This window comes from Scomber japonicus, chromosome 10, assembly GCF_027409825.1.
Source record: "Scomber japonicus isolate fScoJap1 chromosome 10, fScoJap1.pri, whole genome shotgun sequence".
Taxonomy (NCBI): Eukaryota; Metazoa; Chordata; class Actinopteri; order Scombriformes; family Scombridae; genus Scomber; species Scomber japonicus.
In genome coordinates, this window is record NC_070587.1 from 23,183,538 (window position 1) to 23,207,048 (window position 23,511).

Genomic DNA, 23,511 nt, shown 5'->3' on the forward strand with positions numbered 1-23,511 from the left:
GACCCAAGCTAACGGTAAATTACCTCAGACCCAAGCTAACGGTAACTTACGTCAGACCCAAGCTAACGGTAACTTACCAGGAACACCTTTCATTAGCTAACTAATACAGCAGGCATTGTTATCAAGTTACTTTAAAATTACCGTAATAGCGACAATAGTCGGACTCAGTGCTAAACATCTTCAGCAATCATTTCCCAAATGACCACCAGCACACTTATTATTAGAAGGCCTGAATTTAGACCTTGAGAACATAATGACTCACTGAAAATTTTTATTGACTCAGTATTTCATGAATAAAGTTGACGCTTTTTTAATGGGAATCTATTGGCCTCAATCTTCATGGTTGTTGCTGCTGGGTCAGTTCAGATGTGGTGGTGGTTGTGGCCCCTGTGAGCTGCTGTAATTATTCTTGGCTTTTTGTGCAGGCGCTTGGCTGGAGTGAGCATGTCGTTAGTGGGATTGAAAGCACCTGGGCCTGTTGCTACTGAAGCATCCTCTCTCCTTCCCCCACTGACTCTAATGTGATACACAACACATACACTGCCACACATACCTCATCATTGACCCGTTGTCAGCTTTTTTACTCACAATTACCACAGGTTTGCATTTCTATATGTGGGACTAGAAATGTAGCTCAGAGGATAATGGTGATTAACGTAGGCGACACGAAACAAGCAGCAGACCTACACTTTATTGACCCATCCATGCATCCTAACTTCATACCTCTTGCTGAGTTTGTTGCTCACGAACAGGAATGTCCAAATTATTCCAGAGTCTTCATGTGGCTGCCGGTTTTCATTCCAACCAAGCAGGAGCACACCAGGATTGACTCATTTAATCAGCTGATCTCAGACAGCTGATTGACATGCCTGCTCTATAATAAGGTCACCTGACTTTCTCCTCCATTTGAGAAAATGAATGTTGTTTTCCTGAGGAGGAAAGTTCATGTTGAACTTTGGAGACAGTCTGGCTACAGTTTGACTCTGCATCTTTATGCCAATCTACCAGTCTCTTGGCTCTATAGATCCATAATTAATGTGTAGACCCACCGTCAAAGTAGCACATCATATAGTACACATATGGAATATAGTCAAATGCAGCAAAATAGTTAATCTGAACATTTCCAATATACATATATATATACACCTGCAGTACCAGGTATTAACACTGCAAGCACAGAGATTGATGGTTACCATTTCAGTTATTAATTTACAAATAATACAACTGGTAATCCGTACTGATTCATACTCAAAAGTAAGGAGTCAGTCTTGTCCACACTATCTGTCCTGCATTGTTACTATAATTTGGAGGCTCTAAGAAAGCATTGTTTCCACTGACTGATTCAAACATAAGACTGTTTTTATTGTAGGGCCATTTAAGTTGTAATTTATCAAGCTGTTTTCACTCATATTTGCCTTTCAGCCAGTCATTTAAATCTAACCACACCTTCTTTAAAGGAACAAAACCGATGTCATAAATTGATTACCATCTGTAACAAAGTAAAGGATGAGTTTACAGAACTTCAGTTATTATTTGCTTATTTTCTGCAGCATTAAAACCCTCTAGGGATATACCGTGCCCGTATGAGGATTCAGTCATGGAGGCACTAGTGCACTTTTGTTATTAACTGTATTTGTAACCCCGATAATGTAATCAAAACATCCACATGATTCCTCTTTATTGGTTTTGCATGAAAACAATATCAATCTCCCTCAGTGAATAATCCGCAGACGAAATCAAATTTGTTTGTCTCTGTTGTGATGAATAGTCTTTCATAAAGTGAACAAACCTCCCCATTAACAGCAGTGTGTGTGTGGAGAAGTGTGTGCCAATGACATTACACTGTATATTACTTATCTGGGGAAAATAGGCTAGCTGGGAGACATTATGCATATGATAAATAATGTACTCAGTCAGAGTTACCATATTAGGGTTAGCCATATGTGGGATATATATGTGTGTGTGTGTGTGTGTGTGTGTGTGTGTGTGTGTGTGTGTGCGAGCGAGATGATATGTGTATTGATGAAGTTTACAGTTTCAAAGGGTTATTGAATAAATGCATCATGTGTAAGTGGTTGTAATAAGACGTAGACTATGGCCTTACTAGGCTGAAATTGTACTATGTCACAAAATAAAGATTTGTGTTTGTTTTTCAGCAAGAACAAAAATATTAAGCCCATCACACAGTCTCGTACCCCTCTTGGAAGAAAGGTTGTTTCTCTATGGCGTACAATTGGACGAAAAGATATGCGAGAGATGGCAAACACATCACATCTACAGCAAGAAATGAGAAAAACTGCAACATCTTTATTAATCTCTCATAAGTTTAAGATTTTTTTTATAATTAACTTTAGAAAAAATTAACATTTCATAGCAAAGACTTAATATCTCAGAACTGTTAGAAGATAATTATTACTTATTATAATGAAAAAACATTTATGATAATCTTGCTTCTCTAAATTTGCATTAATGTTGCAAATATGGTGTTTAAGAGGTGTGATGCTGCTGATGAGTTTATGTGTGGCATCATTATAAGGAAATGTACTTTACACTTAACTTGTCTGCAAAGCATTCTGCCTCTAAGCATATTTCATTTGTTTTCCTACAATATCAACTCTGATTGATTTTCTATGGTTATGTTCAAAGCAAGGTAGGGGACCATGTGTACATTTACTTTGAAAATCTTTAACCAAAACCATGATTTTTCTCTTTAATGTTAACCATAAGTTTTAGTAGCTTAAACCACTAAAAACACTCCAAACTTCCATCCTGTCAAAGCAAAATTAGTTGTAAATAAACATATTTTGTGGCTAAAAGCATGACCACAAACGCAACACCAAGTGACAAAGACTGAAGCAAGTTTTCAGTATGTTTCACCAGCTCTGGCAACACTGTGCTGTAACATGTGAAAATGTTGTTACATAACATGACTTAGATTGCTACAAATGTTGGAAAGATTGCACAAATTCCAGGAAACATTATAACATCAAGCTCTATTTATAATAACACATTTAAAACACACACACACACACACACACACACACACACACTTTGGCTTTTAGGTTGCAGCCTCTGCAGCACACTCAAGGAGACATCTTCCATGTACCAAGCTTCTGTGTGTGTGGGTGTGTTTTATCTCCTTTTTTTCCTCTCCTCCTCTCATCTCAATAAAAGTTTTGGTTGTATCAGCACAAATTAGCATTGATGGTACCTAGCTAATCTCACACAGCTGCAGAATGGAGCATTAGGGAGAGGGTGCAGGGCCCCGGCCCATCTGTGGAGGGACCGACTCACGGTCCCCTGAAACCAACATCACTTTGGCCTTGTCAGATGGTCCCTGCAGTGTGGCTTTATGTATGTGTGAGTGTGTGTGTGTCTGCGAGAGAAAGAGAGAGGGTGTGTCGCATTAACTCACAGAAAACCTTGCCTGTGTGTGAAATTGCAAACTTGAATGTTGTGTGAGTTGGCGTTATTGCGGATAAGCAATTCTCTGAAGATGCTTCCCCCTCTAGACTCACGCAGCTGTGATCAAGGTGCTTTTAACAGAGATGACAAATTATTTCACTGTACATTTTCCATGAGTTATAGCCACTCTGCTCTTATTCGGCCCGGCGTTGTCACTTTTCTCCCCCGTCGGTCCCACTCCACCACAATACTGTTCTCGTCAGCTCTCTTCCTCCCTCGTTCATCTCTGCAATGTCCCTCTCTCGATTTTTTTTTTTTTTTTTTTTAACCGAGCGCCAAGTGTCTGATGTATGTAGATTAAGTTGAAGGTCTGTCATCTCTCTCGTTCTTCAACTTGTCTGTCTCTGTCTCTCTCTGTGGTCTGTGCCCTGTCATGCTGCACATCAGCAGCTGTTAGTGTTTTCAGACCAGAGCACAGAGTTAGAAAATGAAGAATGATCTTTCCATTCCACTTCACATTAGTGAATGGTTGTTTTACACGCTACACTTACTTGACACCTCTGATTAATAGTGTCATGGAGATACATTCTGAATCCAGCGGATGACATGCAGAAAGCTGACGCGTTGCCATGGAGAGTGCATTATTTCAATGGAAATACCGATGGTCTTCTTGTTGGTCTTTGCAAATCTGATTTCCCATCCATCCTGCACACACACACACACACAATAATGGCATTATATAGAAATTTGACAGCACTGTACCAGGAAGTATCTTTTCTATTCATCGTACATCTAAATTCCAGACAGCAGTCCTCTTAAAGCCGTCTCCTGTGTCCATGTCAGACATCAGGTGGTACAGAAGTCGCTCTGAGTGCGGCGCCAGTGGCTGCCTAGTCCAGACAATAGCGGCTGATACCCTGTCAACACTGACGGCCATGTCACCAGCACAATGGAGCTATGAGTGCTGCTGCTGTGGCACACTGATGGGAACAAGTAAGTGGTCCATCAGTGCAAGGAAGGAAGTACAAAAATGGGATTGGCTGGTTACAGAGTCCATATAAAAACCTAACTTAACTTATTCCCTATCGTCAATGATGTACAATATATGAAAACAAACATTATGAATTATCTAATTATTGAAGAAGCTCCGATTTGTTGTATAGGCAACCGTTAAACCAAATTTTAGTTCCCAAAGACTTCTATATCTTCCTAGACCAAGAGGCAGGGTTACCTACAGTGCTCCCCTTTTTTAGACCACAGCACCCATGCAAAGGAAGTTTTTTTTATTATGGCATCCAGAGCCACCCACCCCTAATATAACTTGCACCTATATGTACACAGAAGGTTATCAGTTTGAACAATAGTAAAATACAATATTGTAATGTTTTGGCGATGGCAGATGAGAACCAAAAAGCAGAGACAGGCAAGTTGCAAGGGAAGCTCAATCTAATATGCAGGTATCTAAAGTCAGGCGATGTCAGAACAGGCAAAACATGACAAGAAATGCTGGAGAGCTTGGCAGGTGGCAAGTGAGAATGGACTAGTATATATACTGAGGGATTAATGAGCAAATGGGCTGCAGGTGATGAAAACCAATTGAGAGGAATTAGTAGATTGCATGGTATGAGAAAAGCAGGATCTGAAATGACAGGAGAGTTAATTATGAGACAAAAACAAATCTAGATGAAAACAAACTAGTTAGTGTAGCTTGTTACTAATATAATATAATATAATATAATGTAATATAATATAATGTATGAGAACCACATCACACAAATATGAGTTTGTACATGGACAATGATGGATTTCCGTCTTCAACAAACAGCCAAAAAGTCCAATAAGCTTCGTCGTCTTCAGTCGTCTCTGTGTTGAGATGTTTCAGCATTTTCTTTGAGCTGTTTACCGTCTTAAATCTTTCCATCGCTCCTCTGACACTCACTTATTTTTCTAGCTGCTGAGCTCCTGCACTGAAAAGCGTGTTGTGTTACCTTACATCCCTGAGGTAAAACTGTTTAATTTGAGGAGCTTTTGGTATACAGGAACAGTGCCAGACTTTGAAGCCAATTTGACACAGCAGCCAGTCTGTGTGATTACAACGTTGTGATGTTATTGGGCCCAAAAAGGCTTTTTTCCATAGATGTTTTATCCGCATGCAAGTTAGCCAGAGGGCGAAACCGGAAGTTAGCCATCTTGGTTGGTAGGAGTCTCTAGTCAGCATTCTCCATGGCTGCATTCTACCCATATAGCGTATGCACTTTGTTTTCAGGAAGTGGCTTTTTTGGCTTCATGTGCCACGCATGTGGTGAGGAAAATGTAACTCTCCAAAAAGCGAGCCAGGATTTGGAGCCAATTTGACATAGTAGCCAAATCGTGGAAACTTCCAGGTCTGCCTTGGGCCCAAAAAACATTCTTCCTGCACACAGTAATGGGGAAAGGAGGATTTTTTTTAGCTTCACAACCCCACAAAATGACACCTTTTACTATCACAATTTGACTCATGTGGTCCAATAACATTTGGAAAGTCTAGAAGAGCTGTGAGATTGATTTATTTTATTCCATTCAAGTTAGCAAAGGGCTAAACTGGAAGTTAGCTAGCTTGGCCGGTGGACGTCTCCAGTGCTCTATGTGAACCTTGGGACAATGACATAAGCTTTAGCTAGTTTTAATCATAAGGTCATAAAATTGTTATAGCAAATATAATGCACAGACCTTAAATGGACACATAAATATGACGTACCACTGCAGCAAAATCATTAAAAATGTGTCATTTGTGTATTTCTATTTATTTACTTATTCTATTTTTCATTGTTTATTTTTTATTTTGTCCCATCTTCCCAAACACAGTTCGGGTGAATGGGACCACAGTAGTTTGGGTGACTGGGACAACGCTTAAAGGCTTTGCTAATGAAGAAAATGATCAATCAATGGTAGAGACCCATTGTGTATGCCCTTTATGCTCTAGATTTGTAGATCCCAACCTCTTCAAGTGTGCACACCCCTTAATCAACCACAAAAGGTTTACACAAAAGAGTACACCATGCTCTCTTGGAATATAATAAAATAAAAGAGTTTTAATACATAAACATTTTTCAACATAAAATTGAAAAAACCAGGAAATGAATATGAAGCTCAATACAAGAGACAGTGGTTAAATTTTTTATAATGGAACACAATCGTTATCTAATATCCTCCTTTTGTAGTGCTGCCATATTCTGATTGTGAACTATGGTAGGATTTGCTGCCCTTACTATTACTATACTAACAACCCCTCTATTTTACGTTTTACTTCATTATAATGCTATTCATTATTAGCCAGGGGACAAGAAATGAAGAGAGAGAGAGATGGGGCATGACACTACGTAATAAAGTTCCCCATCTGTCTCTTGAACCAGGGATGTTGTGATGACATCAGCATGCCCTGTAGGCCACCAGCACCTCAAATGAAAGTAGAATTTGTTAAAAAAAAAAAAAAAAGTATATCTGCATGCTTTTTTAGTTCTTCCTTTTTAATAATCTCCCATATTTTCAAATGTACGGGCTCATTTTGATCCTTTTTGTTGCCGGTAGCTAAAACACGAGTCATGAATTCAAGAATACCTTGGGCTCAGATTGATGCTACACTTTAACATGAAAAGCATCGTGCTAAAAAGTTCAACCGAAATGAAACATCCCTTTAAGTTTGCTCTGCAGACTGTATTCATTGAGTGTCTCCTCCCCTCCCCCTCCCCCTCCCCCCAGTGCCCTCCATCCTTGCTCAGCCCTTCACCATCCATAGAGACCATTAAGTTAATGAGACCTGAGGTAGGGGCGACTGCAGCAGGCTGCTCTCTCTCTCCTCTTTCCTCCCCCCTTCAATCTCCTCTATCTCTCTCTCTTGTTCTTTTGCTTTCGCTCTCCCTATCCTCCCTTCCTTCCGTCCATCTCTAGATTTATTATTCCATGTCTGTTGTTGTTGTTGTTGCCAAACTTCTTGTGCCACAGCGGCAAAGCTTCTGCTACTCGAGCTGCTCAGGGCAGGGGACAGACATTTCATTTCCGGCCTTTTAATGAGTTGGTGGTGAGTGTGTGTTAATATATGTCTGTGTGTGCGTACGAGAGTTATGAGGGGAGCTGGTTGATGGGGGGATGTGGGTGGGGGTGGGGGAAGGCAGGCTTCATCGTTGTCCTCCTCCTCCTCCTGCACACTCTCAGACAGAGATAATGGGGGAGCTGATAGCAGCCTTGGAGACTGCTGTGGCTCCAAGCACAGATATGGACCGATAACGCCTCCACCACCTCGCCTGCTGCTGCCTCTGCTGCTGCTGTGTGTGTGTGTGTATGTGTGTGTGTTTGTGTGTGTGTTTGTATTTGGATGTAAGTGTATAAAGCAATGTTACATACATACAGGTATGAATGTGTCACAGCATGAGTTTTTTTTTGCCTTTTTGTCTGATTTTTTTTAGGTTTGTGTGTTTTTGGAGGTATTTGTGTATGTGTGCCTGTGCTCCGCTGCTCCGTACGTGCATACCTCTTGTTCGTATGGAGGTGTGTGTGCATATGTGTGTGTGTGTGTCCTACATCTGCTCATCTAAAGCGAGTGTGTGTGGCTCTCTCTCTCTATGTCTCTGCAGCCTCCTTCATCCCACCAGACATTCTTGCCTCCTTTTTATGGGCACAGGAACAGCTGGCCACCCCAGTAGGGCATTTTCACAATGAGACAATCACAATATATGAGCCTGGTTGCCACACACTCCCTCATACACACATTCACGGGGAAGCACATACAGTACTTGGAGACACAAACACACACACACACACACACACACACACTCTCTCTCTCTCTCTCTCTGGGCTATTGCTAATATGTTTCCTGTTGTGCTGTTATGTTATGGCGCCTTCAGGATCTAACAGCCGGAGTGGGTTACCGGTGCAAATGCGTTCATCATTGATCTTTCCGCTTTTACTGCTAAAAATATGAGAAGTCTTTTCATCGTTATGGTTCGGGCAAAGCACATTGCAGGCAGCTCCCATGTTGATTTTCATCCTGACGTTCCAAATTTTTTGCCCACACGACTTTGATGAATGGCAAAAGGCGAATCTTTTCGCTGTACTTCACACAATCTCCTCGTACGACAATCATGTCCTGACAGTTCAAATGAGAAAATGATTAATAGGGCTTGTGATTAACATAATGAGTTATTATCCAGGACAGGTAGAGAAATTATTTCATCAAGCCGGGCTATATTTATCTTTGTTCACCTATGCACCTGTTCTGCTCATTTCACAGCGTTTTATTGCAAGGGAGATTGCAGTGTTTTTCCATTCGTGGCCATGTGCTGATTAGTTTTGATCAGTAGGAATATGATTGGATATAAATTGTTTCCTTTTGTACATGAAAATGCATATTTATGAGTGCCAGGGCTCAGATTGAAACGCAGTGTGATTCATTTCACAGAACAATACTATGTTCAGATAGATGCAATGCTAAAATTGAATGCCGGGACACATATAGAGTAGCCTTTTATTTTCTATTACTGATCAATTACTGAACCTTGCACAACATATCAGATCATACAGGAAGTATCCACTTGTTTGGTGTCGACTTGTACTAGTTTGGACAGTTTTTATTATTGTATGGTATGTATGTACAATCTTGGACTATGTGGATCCCAGGGTAGTTATTCTCATCAAAGGGGCATTCCACTGATTTTATACCAGAGCCTTGACATATGGAGCATTTCTCAGCCTACAGTTGTATAATGTCTTTTGTGGCTCTGGAGGAAGTCTGATCATCAGGGTTATCTTAGCTTAGGCTATAAGATTACAGGAATATAATGGAAAGCCAGTGTTACATACTGGGGGCATGAAGTTTGAATAACATGGGTGTTTACCAGACAAAATGTTGCATTATCTGAAATGTAGGATCAATAATTTCTGGAGTTTGACTCATTCCAGGGAATAAATGTCAGGATGTTCTGACTTCTGCTGCTCTGATTTGGACTATTTAGCCTGTGTCCCTCTATGTGCAATCTAAGTGAAATACTATATTTATGCAGTTCCTCTTTAAAGTTCTTGAAACATTTATCAAAGCTATTTCACATTATATATTTTTGTTGTTGTCAGTAAAGCCCATAAAAAGCCAAAACCAACAATACATGAATGTGTGTTATCTGTTAGCTGTCAGCCCCAAGCCCATTTATTCCTACTGATGATGTAAATCTTTTACAATGTAATATCAAGTAAAGCAAACTTTACTTCTAGTAAGTCGTGCACTTGTCAGGAACTACTTCCCGCTGCAGATTTGGTGGTAAGAGTTTACAGCAGCACGACTTGAAGGGCTTTTAATAGTTTATCAGTCTATGGCACAGAAGCGTCAATTACAGTATATCAGAATTTATCATTTACTTTGCATTAAACCTCAAAAACTGAACTGAGATGGTATTATAGTGTAATAAATATACAAAAATAATAGTACTATTATGAAAAATCTGTATGGCATTTTTCATGATGAAAGTCACTGAAATGCATACAAATTGCTGTGAGTAAAAAAAAATCCTGCACACACACCCAAAGCCCCCTCCCAGCCCACCAGCAGACCTCCCCTGTGTGTTTCATATTGAATAGAATAAAAGTCTGTGCAATGATATCTTTACTTTAATTCTTTTTTTTCTTTTCTATTTTACCCAAATGCAGCAGACCATCCTAAAACATCTGAATATTAAGTGTGTAGAATACTGAACAACTCATTATTTTTCTCCCAGTTTATTATGTATGAAAGGTCATTTAAAATCTTTATTTTGTGTGTGTGTGTGTGTGTGTGCGTGTGTGCGTGTGCGTGTGCGCTGCTGCCCTGTATTCACGCCTGAATCTGTTCATTAGTTGCTTACGAACACACAACACTGAGATAGACAGTGGCAGTACCCAGGATGCCTTGTTCTGGGGGAGCCATACACACTTGTGTTTTGCTAATGAGCACATCCAGGGGACGTTTCCCGTACACACACACACACAAATGAAAAAGCACACACACACACACTCCTTACTACACAGGACTGACATTCTCCTCACACAACTGCAGCAGAAAGTCTCCTGAGAAAGATTGCTGCCAGGCAAGAAAATGGAGAGAGGAGAGAGAGGAGAGAGCGGAGAGAGGAAGAGCAGAGCAAGAGGTGAGGGAGAGATGAGTGGGGGTAGGAGGAGGAGGAGGAGGAAGAGGATGAGGGGAGTGAGGGTCGGGGAGAGATAGAAATACTGTTTTCTTTTTTTGCCTTTTTCTCTCCTGGAGCAGCAGCTGTTTTGTCCTCGGTGCTCGTGCCTTCACTCCTCGCTCCGCTTTGATAGGTTTCAGCGCACTCGACTGTATTGACTGCGGTCTTGGCAAGAACGAGGACAAATCAATTAAGAGCGTCGACTGATACAGTGTCTGAGCCCCCCACCCCACCCCACCCCACCCCCCCACATTCTCAATAGCGAATAAGAGCAATTAAAAGCCGACTGTAGCACATGATGTGACAGTAATGGCCATAATGGATCGTCGTCAAGGTTCAGATGCCAGATAATGTTGTTGTTTATCTAGATGATTGTTGTTGTTTATTCATAAGCTCGGGAATCCTTTACCCCTCCTCGCCAACCCCTCGCCAACCCCGTACCCCCTTGCCTAAACACAAACAGACGTGTGTGATATTGAAAGGTGGCCATCTGTCCAATCAGGGAATCAAGTCAATAAGGGGAACCAGTTTGGGGGCGAGACCTGATCTGGAAGACATTAGCATGTGAATTAGTTGTTGAGTGGGTGCCAAAGCCAGCAGCCTAATCGCTGCCAACTCCATGACAGCATTCCTCTAATCGATGGCTTGATATCTATATGGAAACATATGGAGAGATCAGGCGCGCAGGCTGTGCTGTTTCGTTTTCACCCAATTGGTGCTGGATTTGTGCTCGGCTCGTGTTGGAGTCTCACCAGGAAACATTAAAGACAAACTGGCCTTTTATTAAACACTGCAATTACATAAATGTGCTGTTTTATTTCATATGAGCTGAAGACTTCAAGTGCTTCATCCCCAGCGGTGGAATGTAACTACTCTACTGTATTTAGGCCTTCACTCAAGTACTGTACACGTATAATTTTGAGGTACTTTCCATTTTGGGCTTCTTCTCCACTACATCTTAGAGGTGAATATTATACTTTTTATTTCACTACATTTATCTGACAGCTATAGTTAAAAATGACTTTGCAGATTGAGATCTTACATGGTCTTCTTATGAAAAATGATGATGTAATGATAGTTAAAGTTCAAGTATGTCCCATATGCTACTTACATGTTGATGCAGATCAGTTAAGACATCTAATTGCCTGCAAATCACATGGATGGTTCCATACATACATACATACATTCTTTGAAAGTATAAGCATAGCTACTTTCATTGAATTGGGTGATAATTTGTACTTTATGCTTTATAATAAACAGTCAAACCAGACCGGGTTCAATTTTGACCCAGGACAACGTGTGATTATGTGCTGCCGTTTATATATTTGAAATAATTTCAAAACTGTATCCTGACTAAACTTTGACATGTACCAGTTTGTTCTATCAACATAGTTTCCTCTAATCTAAAATTGAGTTAAAACAATTTATAATCTGCTTTTTAATGCAACCATGAGGTATCATTTCATTTAAATGAGGCCTATTGAGCATCATTTCCAAAAGTAAGTGTAAAACTTGTGGTAATAAGTTGGAATGAAGTTGGCTAAAACGGTCTAACACAGAATTGAGTGAAAATGTATACTTCCATTTTATTACCAGTCAAACCAGTCAGTATTGACCAGAGAAGACAAAAGTTGCATGGTTGGCAGCAAGACATCATGGAGGTTAAATAATATAACATGATGTAACAATGTAACACTAATAGAGGCCTCTCATTTTTACTAATGATGACTTTTCCATGTGTTCCTACAGAGTGCTGTTACTGCAACAAGAAGATCTAAATTCTTCTTCCATTTTTCACCATGATGAATGTATGATGAATGCATTCAAGGCCAACACATGTTACAATAAGCTGTGAATATTACGAACCTTTCAGCATTGTGAATGTCAAGCAGTTGTTTCTTTTTGTTAAGGTACTTTTATAACATCTCCCCTCTGCTCCTTCTCTCCTTTCACCGTGCAGGCACATGTACGCCAACAAATACGGAACGCCGCAAATGTCTTCCTAATGAAATTGTAAATGATCTATATCAAAACGCATATCTGCAGCCGGGGCGCGCAATCTGCGAGAAACTGAAACATTGCAGTGCGGTGAAATTAATTTTTCCCATTTCCAAATATAATAGCAGTAATGCAGTTATTCAAGATCCCCATTTGTCATCTCAGACTCCAATGTGATTTCTGTTTGGTTTGATGTAGTTTCCCCTCAGGCACTCACTGAAATAAAATCCCCATTTTGACTCGGTATTCCCACTCACAGACAATTTGGTCTGAGGGAATCTGATAGCTCATATCTGAGTCTCACAAAGAGCAGCAGAATAATGTGGAGTACAGACGCCTGTCATCCTCAATCAAAACAAACACAGACAATATTTCCTCTTTCATGACCCTGAATCAGCCATCATCTATCTATCCATCTATCCATCTATCTATCTATCTATTTATCCATCTATCTATCTATCTATCTATCTGGATCCGTATATACATTGAGCCATCTATACATATGATATATTGTAATCACTTTCGTTATACCTCTTATAAAAAGCCAACTACTTATCAACAGTGTTTCGGCTAAACTACCACACACTCACGGTCAATTAACATATACACATCACAGTCAGCTGTTTCCTGACAATTCCTCACTTAGTCTGTCCATTAATGAAAAACATTAATAATTTATGACTACAACACAGAAGAGTCACTCTATATTGAAACTAAAGTGGGTGCAAGCATTAGTGGCTATTTAGAATCTTGATAAAGTGTTAGCACATGAGGCTAACGTAATAAACTAATATGTTGCACAATTTAGAGAGAAAGGTGCTCTGTGTTTGTCATCCAATGACTCAGAGGCTGTAATGCTGCCCATTACTTTCTTTATATTATTTCTTATTATCTATTATTGGGAATGTGTTCATTTCTAGGCCTCTACTCTTATTTATTGCTGTTGTTTGGTTTTCCTTTGTGTGTTTTATGGATTGCCATCCCTTGTATTAAATGCATCTTTACATATATCAGCATGTGTAATGTTCAACTTCTTTTGGCCACAAAAAATCTAGCAAATAAATCTAGCCCTGTCTCTCACTGCCTTACTCTGTATATATGATTTAGTGCCTTTTTAGGAGGATATTAGCTCTAAATAAAGATCAAATAATTGTTTTAAGAATTGTGTATCAGATTTTGATCAATCTATCATGTGATTTTTGTCAGTTGATCTCAGTTAAACAATCTTCATATAGGCTTTATCCTCATAATACGAGGTAAAAAAAATACATGACTGAGAAATATCAAAATATAGTTGAATTAAATTAAAATGCATCTGAATGAGTTATAGCTTCTTTCCTTTACTACTCTTTTACTCCCACTTTTACTCAAGCTTTAATCTTGATTTAAACAGCTGACAACCTCTGGCTGAAACACTTCCCGTCTCCTGAGTTACACAGATATTTTATTCTTCGGGAAACGCTGCTCGTTGTTGCCTCTTCCAGAGCAAAGAAGTGTAAACTAAGCCTCATTAATTAAGCTCATTAGGTGAACAGAAACCTGTTTGATTGGAGGCAGTTGGAGCCCTTCCGCTCTGATGCAGCAGCGGTATTTAACTCGCCATATTGGCTGTCTGATGGCTGCACCTCAGGGTCATGTTCTGTGACATGGCTGTTGTCCCAGTGCCACCCCTACACACACACACACACAGACACACACACACACACACACACAACACACACAGAGAGATCCTTTAAGGGGCTTGGCAGACCCCTGGTTCCCCCTCTCTAATCACTGTGTTCTCCAGGGGGGCGTAGCCATTCTCGCTGCTCTTTGGAAAAGCTTGGCATTTGTCTGAGATCTCATTTCTGTAATTCATCGCCCGTCTCCTGGGAGCCTGGGTTGGCACTGGTGATGCCAAGTCCTCCCTCCTCCCTCCTTCTTCTGCCTCTATCTCACCCTCTATCCCCTTTTCCTCTTCTCTCTCTCTCTCTCTCTTTTTCCCCTCATTGCCTCTTTTTCTCTGTCTTCCTCTTGCTCACCCCTGTCGTTGTTTGTTGTCGCCCTGAAAGAGGCCCTGACTAAAGCTAAACTGGTGGGTGTACACACATTAACTCTCCTGTGATTGTGTTTGATGGCCGCTCCAGGCTCAGATCACATAAACATGTTGAGTGTGTGTGTGTGTGTGTGTGTGTGTGTGTGTGTGTGTGTGCGCGTGCGTGCGTGCTGGTCCTTCTTTTCTCGAGTGTCTCCGATAGCCTGAGTGTGAAGCATCGACTGAGGCTGCTAAATTAAAACGAATGATCCGCAGTGGGATTATTGTTTCTTCATATTTTCCTCTCATATATAAAAACATTAAGTGTCAAATCATTAATGCGCACGCAGCCCAAATGAAGAAATAATTGCGCATCAATTATCACAAGTAATATGAATGTGGAAAATATAATTGTGATGAATTAGACATCTGTAAAAATGTACATCTGTTACATATTCACAATAACAGGAGGGGAGGGGGAAAAAAAGATATTTAGCGACTAATTTTTCAAAATGCACTTTAAAAAAAAAAAAAAAATCAATGAAAAGTATTCCATAAAGTATTCACCCACTTTGTGAAAAGTTTAAATATTTAAGACAACCATGAGCTGTGATGTCTCTCTGTAGCATTAAAGCTTCCTTGTGAATCTCTAACTGTTGTTTTCCAGTCTGTGCAGTACAGGTGAACTGCTGCATCTCAACATTTTGTTTATGAGTAAACGGCTGTTGGTGGCAGGCATTTTAAGCTAATAGCTGCTTTAAATAGCTGCAATTAGTGAGAAGCATGAGATATTTAATCACTCTAGACCAATTAGTCTGTAATCAAGTAGTGTCCAAGAGCGAGCACGTTTTTGTCCTCCACTGTTCCTCTGCAAGCTCCCGCCATATATTTCTCTGTGCGCCAGGAAGAGCAGTGATTAACACACAGGGATATAGGCCCCCGTGGAACACCATAATGTGGAGTTAAATCAGTGAGAGAGGGAGGCGAGACACCACAGCTAAACCTGTTATTGCAGTTTAACATATGCGGAAGGTTAATTCAAGGCAGAGACGGTGGCGAGCGTTCTCGTTTTATGCCTTCGCGTCACGGTGCGTTGTGCAAATTTGTGGAATTAGGAGCCGGTGTGTTTCTTCTGTATGTTACTGCATGAGACAAAAAAAACTCCCATTTGATTAGTTTCTCTTGGATACAGTGAATGGTGACGGTTGGTTCACCTGCGAAAAAAAAACGGAGGATAATATAGTAGTGGATAATAAGCAAGTGAGATTTACTGTAATCAAATTGTAAAATCTAATCTTGTAACGTTGGGTTTTTATATTTGTATATCTTCTGCAGGAGAGTTGTTTTCAAGACACAGCAATGCATGTGCACAAATGAGAGCCCTGCATGAACACACACACACACACACACACACACACACACACACACACACACACACACACACACACACACACAACTGTGCAAACAATCCACTTGCAGCACGGCCAGTCCCTTGTTTTGATAATAATGATACTGTGTTCATAATGACATTTCCGGGTGACTGGTCATAGGGCCGGAGCGTCCACTCCCTAGCCCTCACTTCAGTGGAAAGAGGTTGACCGATGTGGTTTGGGCCTCCTTATCAAACAGGGTGTGATGCTTTCCCACGATCACACACACACACACATACAAACACACACATGCACACTCACAAGGCCCACACACTTCGGGCACGCCGTCCTGCTGCTGCACTGCTGTTTCACTCCCAACAGGGATTATTTGGAAAATCCTGCAGTCCCCCTATAATGCTGAAGAGATGCAGGATGGGGCACCGCTGTGGTGGCTCATGCTGTCTAATAGCGAGACAGTGGGAATTGTGAGTCAACATATGGCTGCAGCAAAGTATAATAGGAGTGGGGGATGAATAATGTATCCGGGGGGAGATGGCAGCAGTTTGGGTGCTGACTAATAGACAAAATTAGACCTTCAGATCATGTCGCTGTAACAGACGTCCTCCGTCCTGCGTCCGTGCTCTATGAACACTGCAGATGTGAGGAAGGAACAAGGAACATCATGTAAGAGATCTAAATGAGTGTGTACATGTGCGTGTGCGTGTGTGTGTGTGTGTAAATATACTGTGAGTCAGTGACTGGCTGATTGGCTTCTGATTTAATGCCATATCTCTTTAGCAGGAAATGCCACATTTATTACAGTTAAATGCATTTTCATATAATAGCAAATATACAGTATCTGTAAATATAAACATTCAGCTGGACAGCAGCAAATAATTATGAGATTTAGGTCAGGATATGTTTTCTTGCAGTACCTTTAATATTTTAAGTCCACTGTTCTTATATATCATTTTTAGTAAAGCAGAGAAACGTTATGTCATGGTAAATACCTGTAAACCTTATTATAAAGTGTCACTTTAATACAGTATTTCTATGTTTTCTTTGTTTTTTCACTTTTGGTTGATTAATAATATTTGATGAAAATGTAAAGTAGGAAAACTATTGTGTCAATAAGAAAGACTAAATTAAAGGATCAGCTGGGTTTATCTCTGTTTCCTGTTGAGTGTATCTATAAGCAAAGTAGCATTTTGTGGAAAGAACACATACGAGATGATCTCACTAAAGAGTGCAGTCATGGGAGCTGAAGCCTTGGTTTGAACTAAGAACCAGAATATTCCTCATCATATCAGGAAGGTCTAACTATCACGCTGGCCACCTGTGCTTTTTTTTTCATTTTATTTATGTTTTTTTTTTACCTTTTATCACTCACGCACAGACACACACTCACACACACATTTCACATCACAAGGACAGAGCTCGTCAAGGGCAGAGAGGCCAGGCTCTATTACTGTGGACTATAAACACACACAGGTGGCCCGGCCCGCTTATCCTCAGATGGCCACAGTGGATCAGGGTGACTGAAAGGTGTCTGTGACACCCACAGGGCGCCTCTGTCGCCGGCCTTGTTGGTGTCAAACGGCCCACTTTAACCCGCATTCAGCAGGTTGATGTGGGGACAAACTAAACAAGGATCAGTGTGTGTACAAGAAAAACCTGCAGCTCCGTGGGAAAGAGAGAAGAGGGGAAGTATACACACACACACACACACACACACACACACACACACACACACACACACACACACACGTAACCAAACAATCAGACAGATACATGTGTGTGATTATCAGGATATGGTTTAGAATAAATCTGACAATTATTTCAAATATACTTTGCATTTGAAAATCAAGAAGCCCTTTTTAAAAATGAATAAAAGTGTTGAATGAAGGCTGAATCTTTAAACACTTTCTAGACACTTGTAAAATCATCATAAATCCTTAACAGTGTGTTTTCTTCAAACCATGTGAAACATTTGAGACGTCCAGCTGTTTCTATAGTACTTGATGGCTCCTGTAAATCTGTTGAGGCGTCATGCTGCTAGTTTCAATAAATAGTGTGAATATGATTTACTATTGTACGCCCCATTAAATCAGCATCTCATCCTACATTTCCTTCCTATCTTTTTTAAATTTTTTTATTATCAGAAATAATCTTCACATTTTCTCTTTATGTAGTGAGTACAGTATTTTTAACATCACACTCTCTTCCTGGTAATTTGTGCCATATTGACTTTATAAGGGGAATAAAAACCAAACAGCTAAAATAATAATAATGTAAACTTACAGTATGGTTAACCAGAATGCTGGTTAACCATACTGTAACCATACTGAAATGTTATGCTATTTGTGGCTTGACAGTACACTCATGTGATCCTGTTATTGTAACTGTTACAGACTCTACAGTGTCTATTAGATGAATAAAGCTACTGTTCATTCTGCCCATTAAAAATATACCCTAAATTCAGCTTTTTTATTGGTTGTTTTATTTTTATATGATGTTTCATTTTGCAGAACGATCACTTAAAATAACAATGTCTGCATGTGTTATTTCTTACACTGCAGTAAGAAATCTACTTTAAACTTTTAATACAAGATAATTACATCTGCATGATTACATTGACAGTTTATAGCTGTAAACCTGGTGACTATACTGCTTATAACAACATAAATCAATACAACTTTGTTCATAGCTTAGTGATGTGTTTCTGACCTTTCGGCTGCCTCTTGTATTACTGCGATCCTGCTGAAACTGTCAGCGCTGTGTGTGTGTGTGTGTGTGTGTGGGTGGGTGCGTGTGTGTGTGATGGAATTAATCAAAGCCCCGGAAAACAAAAAAGCTTTATCCCTAATTCCTGTAAAACAGGTTTCGAGGACTCGGATGACATCTGCAACATTGTAATAGTTTCATCCACCCTTTTATTTTTTTTTCCCATTCCCACAAACTGACTGCTTTTATGCTCAGTTATAACATTCTACACCACACCTCCCTGTACCCCCCCCCCCAACCCCTTTCATTATTTCACGTGACAAGCATTGGCATTGAAAAGCAAAGATGCCCCTTGAGACAAAACTTGAGACGACACAATTCTTCCTGGAAACTTTAATTGTTTTGACAACTCCTCACAAGCCAGTGAAGGTCAAGTCCAACAGTGCAGCTGACAGTAATGTACAAGTGCCCTCTCACACTGGCAGGAGGGTGGTGAGGTAAATTCGGTGTTCAATGTCATGAAAAATAAAGGCTTCTTTTTTTTCTCTCTCTCTTTCTCTTTCTCTTTCTTTCTCTCTTTACATTAACAACGGCAGCTCACTTTCCAACAGGGAGATCATTTAATATCCGCTATAAGACATCCTGCTTGCTGCCTGGCTGATTACACTTGGTTATAATCCAAAAAGAGTCTGTTAATGTTCACATATTTCATCAATTCATTACCAAAGTTTAATATTTTCATGGCGTCGATCATTAACTCCTCAAGGAGCTCTGACTGCACAGGGATACATTGGAGACATTGTTGGGTTTTTTTTTTAAAGATCTTACATTATAAACACTGTATGAAGTGCTATCTGATTATTTCTTTAAGAGTGAAATGTAAAAGAAAAGAATGAAATTAGGCCTTTAAAAAAAAAAAAAGGAACAAAAAAAAAAGCAGGCCGACCCATCGCACCGAGAGGGTCAGAGATGTCTGAGTTAATGAGTACAAAACAATTGAAAGAGAAAGCTGAGCAGGGCGAAGTAAAAAGAACTTTGTGTTGAACTCCACCAAATATCTACACAGGGAGGGCTGCTTCAGTGCACATTCAATATCTCTGCAATGAGCCTGACATGCTACATATTCAACTATTCCAAAAAACACTGCAAAGAAGTTAACTGATATCATCATGTGAGGACATTATTGGCAGAGCATAACCACATTCATTCACTAAAGACTTAAAAGTGGAAACACAATATTTACATAACGACAAAAAAAGGTTTTTAATAAAAATATCTTATAATTACAATAGTCTATTTTAAGCATATAAGTCTTCCTTTCACATACTTTTATAGAACATTTGTTTCTCTATATGTACAATCTTAATTGTCTCGAATCAGAATTGTTCTTCTTTACAATATCAAACATTTTTAAGATACCAGGGAGGAACGTCCCTGTTCAACACAAATCATCTATTTTAAACAATAGATGTCCCAAAAACATGTACAATGATTTTTTCGCAGTTTAGTAAAGCTTTAAACTGGAGTCGTTTTTAGTTATTCTTTAAGCACAATTCACAAACAGTTTCCATATGCTGCTGACAGAGAGGTTTCCAACAAAAACATGGGGATTCCACGGTTTCACTGTTTTAGAAAAGTCTCAAGTGACAAGAAGTGAAGTGAGAGCAACTTAAACAGAGGGGGAAGAAGGAGGAGGAGGAGGAGGAGGAGGATGTTGCTGTCTACACACTGATTCCTCGTTCTGTGGAACCAAAAAAAAAAAACTGATATGAATTGTGATTTTATTTGGGTTTTAATTCCTCCCAGCGGTTTTTGAAATCCCCTTGTGATTGTGCCTCCAGTTGGGTGTGAGTCCCTGGCGAAGCTTTGCTGGCTTTGGAGCGGCTCTGTGTAGCCCTGCACACCTGTGGAGGGGATGAATAGAGGCGGGGGGGTGAGCTACAGAGCTCCAGACTGACTGGCGCCACCGACAAAACAGAGGCCATGCTTGATCAACAACCCAAAACAAACCCGGTCAAACAACAACCACACAGCTCCTCAGGCTGTTGGGCAAGGCTGACGAGAGGCAGGCTCCCAGAAAGACTGAGAGAGTGTCTTATAGTGACACACACACATACACACACATATACACACACACACACCAGGTACCTACATGCTTTTAGTGCTAGTTTTATCCAGGTGTGTGTGTAGTTCCACTGCTGTAAATTTAACGTTAAAGCTAGAACAGCAGCTTGAATGGAACTGAAAGGGACAGAGGGAGTGAATGAGTGACAGAGTGAGCAAGAGAGAGATAGAGATAGAGAGAGAGAGAGAGAGAGGAAAGAGCGTGTGTGTAAGAATGAAATAGAGGGCAAACTGAGGTTTTAACCCTCTCCTCTTCCCAGATTGCTACACCAGTGACAGTTATTGCGCAAAGCACAGCTGCCTCTAAGGCTGGTGCCAATTTCATGTTCCTCAATTATTATTTTCCCTGACATCTACTGGCCTCCCCAGAGCACTCTCGAGATGATCAATTTACACCACATATAGGCTACAATAATCAAGTTAATGGGGATGCTTCAATGACCACCACTTAGTGTTTTCTACTGGCCACATGTGTCTGATTAAAAAAAAACACAGAACAGCAATAACTAAAACATAGTAAACTAAATAACAGTAAAAAAATACATTGAAATAATGAGTGATGTTATTTTAAGTCAACTTACCAAATGCAGTGCTCGTGTCTCAGCGGCATAAAATCGAGTCCTCCGGCTTTTTGACTATTGACGTCCTCTACAGAAAAAGAAGAAAAGGAAAACATGTAAAACGATGTAGCTCCATCATGGATAAGATTGAATAAAAAACGAGGCCTAAAGCCCTGAAAAAATAAATGATATACAGCAGAGCAGTAGAAAATTAGCAGGCTATATCTCTCATAATAAATTCTCTTATAGCCTATTGAATAACAAATTGCCCTTATTGTGCGCAGTGGAGTGGGCTGCAGGCTGAGGTACTTCACCAATCCTGGGATAAGGTGGGCCTCTGACACACACTGTCATTATCATGCAAATCATAAAGCCCGCAATCAAGTGCGCAATCTAACCCAAGCCAAATGCGTTCTTTACGCATCATTTTTCAAGGGTGGGATGTAACGTTTGTAGCAATTTGGAAATGTTTAGTCTTTTTTCTCTCTCTCTAACGTTGAAAACACAATGACACATAACGGGGATGACGTGCTTTGTCTGAGTCTGACTCGCGGACAGCAGTCTGGCACAGGGAGGTAAACCGGGGTCCCGGGTAAGTCCCGGTGGAAACGAGTGGAAATGGAGAGTCTCCTCCGCTGATTAAAGCTTACCTGGTGGTGGTCAACGTTGAGCACAGTCAGCGGTGTCCTGCTAGGGTTGGAAGCTGGAGGAGTGCAGGTCCCGGTCCGCTGTGGTTGTTGTTTATGGAGAGAAGGGTGCGTCTCCAGGGCCAGCTGCAGGTCCAGGATGTAGTCAATGACATGCTGGAGGATCTCCACTTTGCTGACTTTCTTATCCTGTGGAATGGTAGGCACCAGGCGCTTCAGCCGGCTGTAACAGTCGTTCATGTCGTACTGCAGGCAGAACAGGTCCTCTTCTTCCATCCTGCACCGGGCGATGTTGAGACTCTGCTTCGACAGACAGTGCAGGGGGAGCTGGCTGCTGCTGGAGGAGGAGTCCTGGGGTTGGACTGGAGTAACAGCCTTCATCTTAGATAACCAACGACTCAGAGAGAGGCAGCGAAATAAAAAAAATTAAACAATTACACTTCTGGTAGCAGGAGGTATTTGAGATGATACAACGGCGCTGTAAACACGGCAAAGCGACTCTAATAGTGCCGTAAATTAGAGAGAGAATGAGATAAAACCAGAAGGCGGAATTCTAGTCTGTCAACACATCCCGTGAAGCCACACAGTTCCTCTTACTTCAGCAGGCTCAGTGTGAAAGGAATGAATAGATTTCCTACATTTATAGAGGAGAGGGGAGGCGCCAAGCCAGCCGGCTGACAGATCAGGGAGAGAAGCTGGTCAATCACCGGCTGCCCGCTGCCCACCGACCCGACAACGGAGCCGAGAAAAAGGCGTGTCTCATTCTGTGTGCGCTGCGGTGGGCTGCCTATCGGTAGTCGAGGTGTGTATGTGTATGTATGTGTGTGTGTGTGTGTGTGTGTGAGTGTGTGTGTGAATGTGTGAGAGAGACAGAGAACTAGGGAGAAAGGCGATTTAAAGCAGGCAATTGCGCATTACCATCTCTATACAAAGGGGAATAAAGTATGAGTTATTCGTACTACCACTCATGCACGAGGCCTATCTAGGAAGGTTTCGTGATGGATTTAGCCAGAGGTGATGGTATATTTGCACAATTCACCAGGTTGATAAGCGTCGGATTTCATCTTTAGTGCCGTAGTCATTGATGCGTAATTACGCACAGCCTCGCTCGTATTGATCTCTCCAGTGACAGACGATTCTGAGCCGAACCACCTGCTTAGAGAGAAATGCTGCCTTACCCCACCGGAGGGAAATGAAAATCAAAACGACACCTGGCAGCAGCAGCAGTCATGTAACTCATTACTAAATAAAAATAACAAAACGTCGATTTGACAATCCAAAGAAATGTCTAGAAAATTTATGTTAGGAGTTACAGCTTATTGCGACACTCTGATTTGTTTTTTATTGGCTTTAATAACTTGAACATTACGTTTCCATAAAGTGATGTATGCCTGTTACAGTCAATAGAGAGTTTATATTGACCCTATTAAAGTCTTATTATCAAGCCAGGCAGTGTTTCTTCACTCTAATTTTTGCTGGGAC

The 23,511-nt window shown here is 40.7% G+C and overlaps 1 protein-coding gene across 1 annotated transcript; it reads right to left on the reverse strand.

The window, feature by feature from the left end:
* Positions 1 to 19,076: 19,076 nt before the first annotated feature.
* Positions 19,077 to 22,717, reverse strand: id4 (inhibitor of DNA binding 4). The gene is made up of 3 exons (XM_053326772.1): positions 22,033 to 22,717; positions 21,404 to 21,470; positions 19,077 to 20,602 (listed from the first exon to the last, which is right to left on the reverse strand). Exons 1-2 carry the CDS (start codon positions 22,408 to 22,410, stop codon positions 21,423 to 21,425), a joined length of 426 nt encoding a protein of 141 aa, XP_053182747.1. The 5' UTR covers positions 22,411 to 22,717; the 3' UTR covers positions 19,077 to 20,602; positions 21,404 to 21,422.
* Positions 22,718 to 23,511: the final 794 nt, after the last annotated feature.

What these genes read in the sequence shown, in the direction of transcription:
- id4 (XM_053326772.1), bottom strand. Translation starts at nt 22,410, where the DNA reads ATGAAGGCTGTTACTCCAGTCCAACCCCAGGACTCCTCCTCCAGCAGC. An exon ending in TCAACGTTGACCACCACCAG is followed by an intron (nt 21,471 to 22,032) that starts GTAAGCTTTAAT and finishes CTTTTTCTGTAG; the next exon opens with AGGACGTCAATAGTCAAAAA.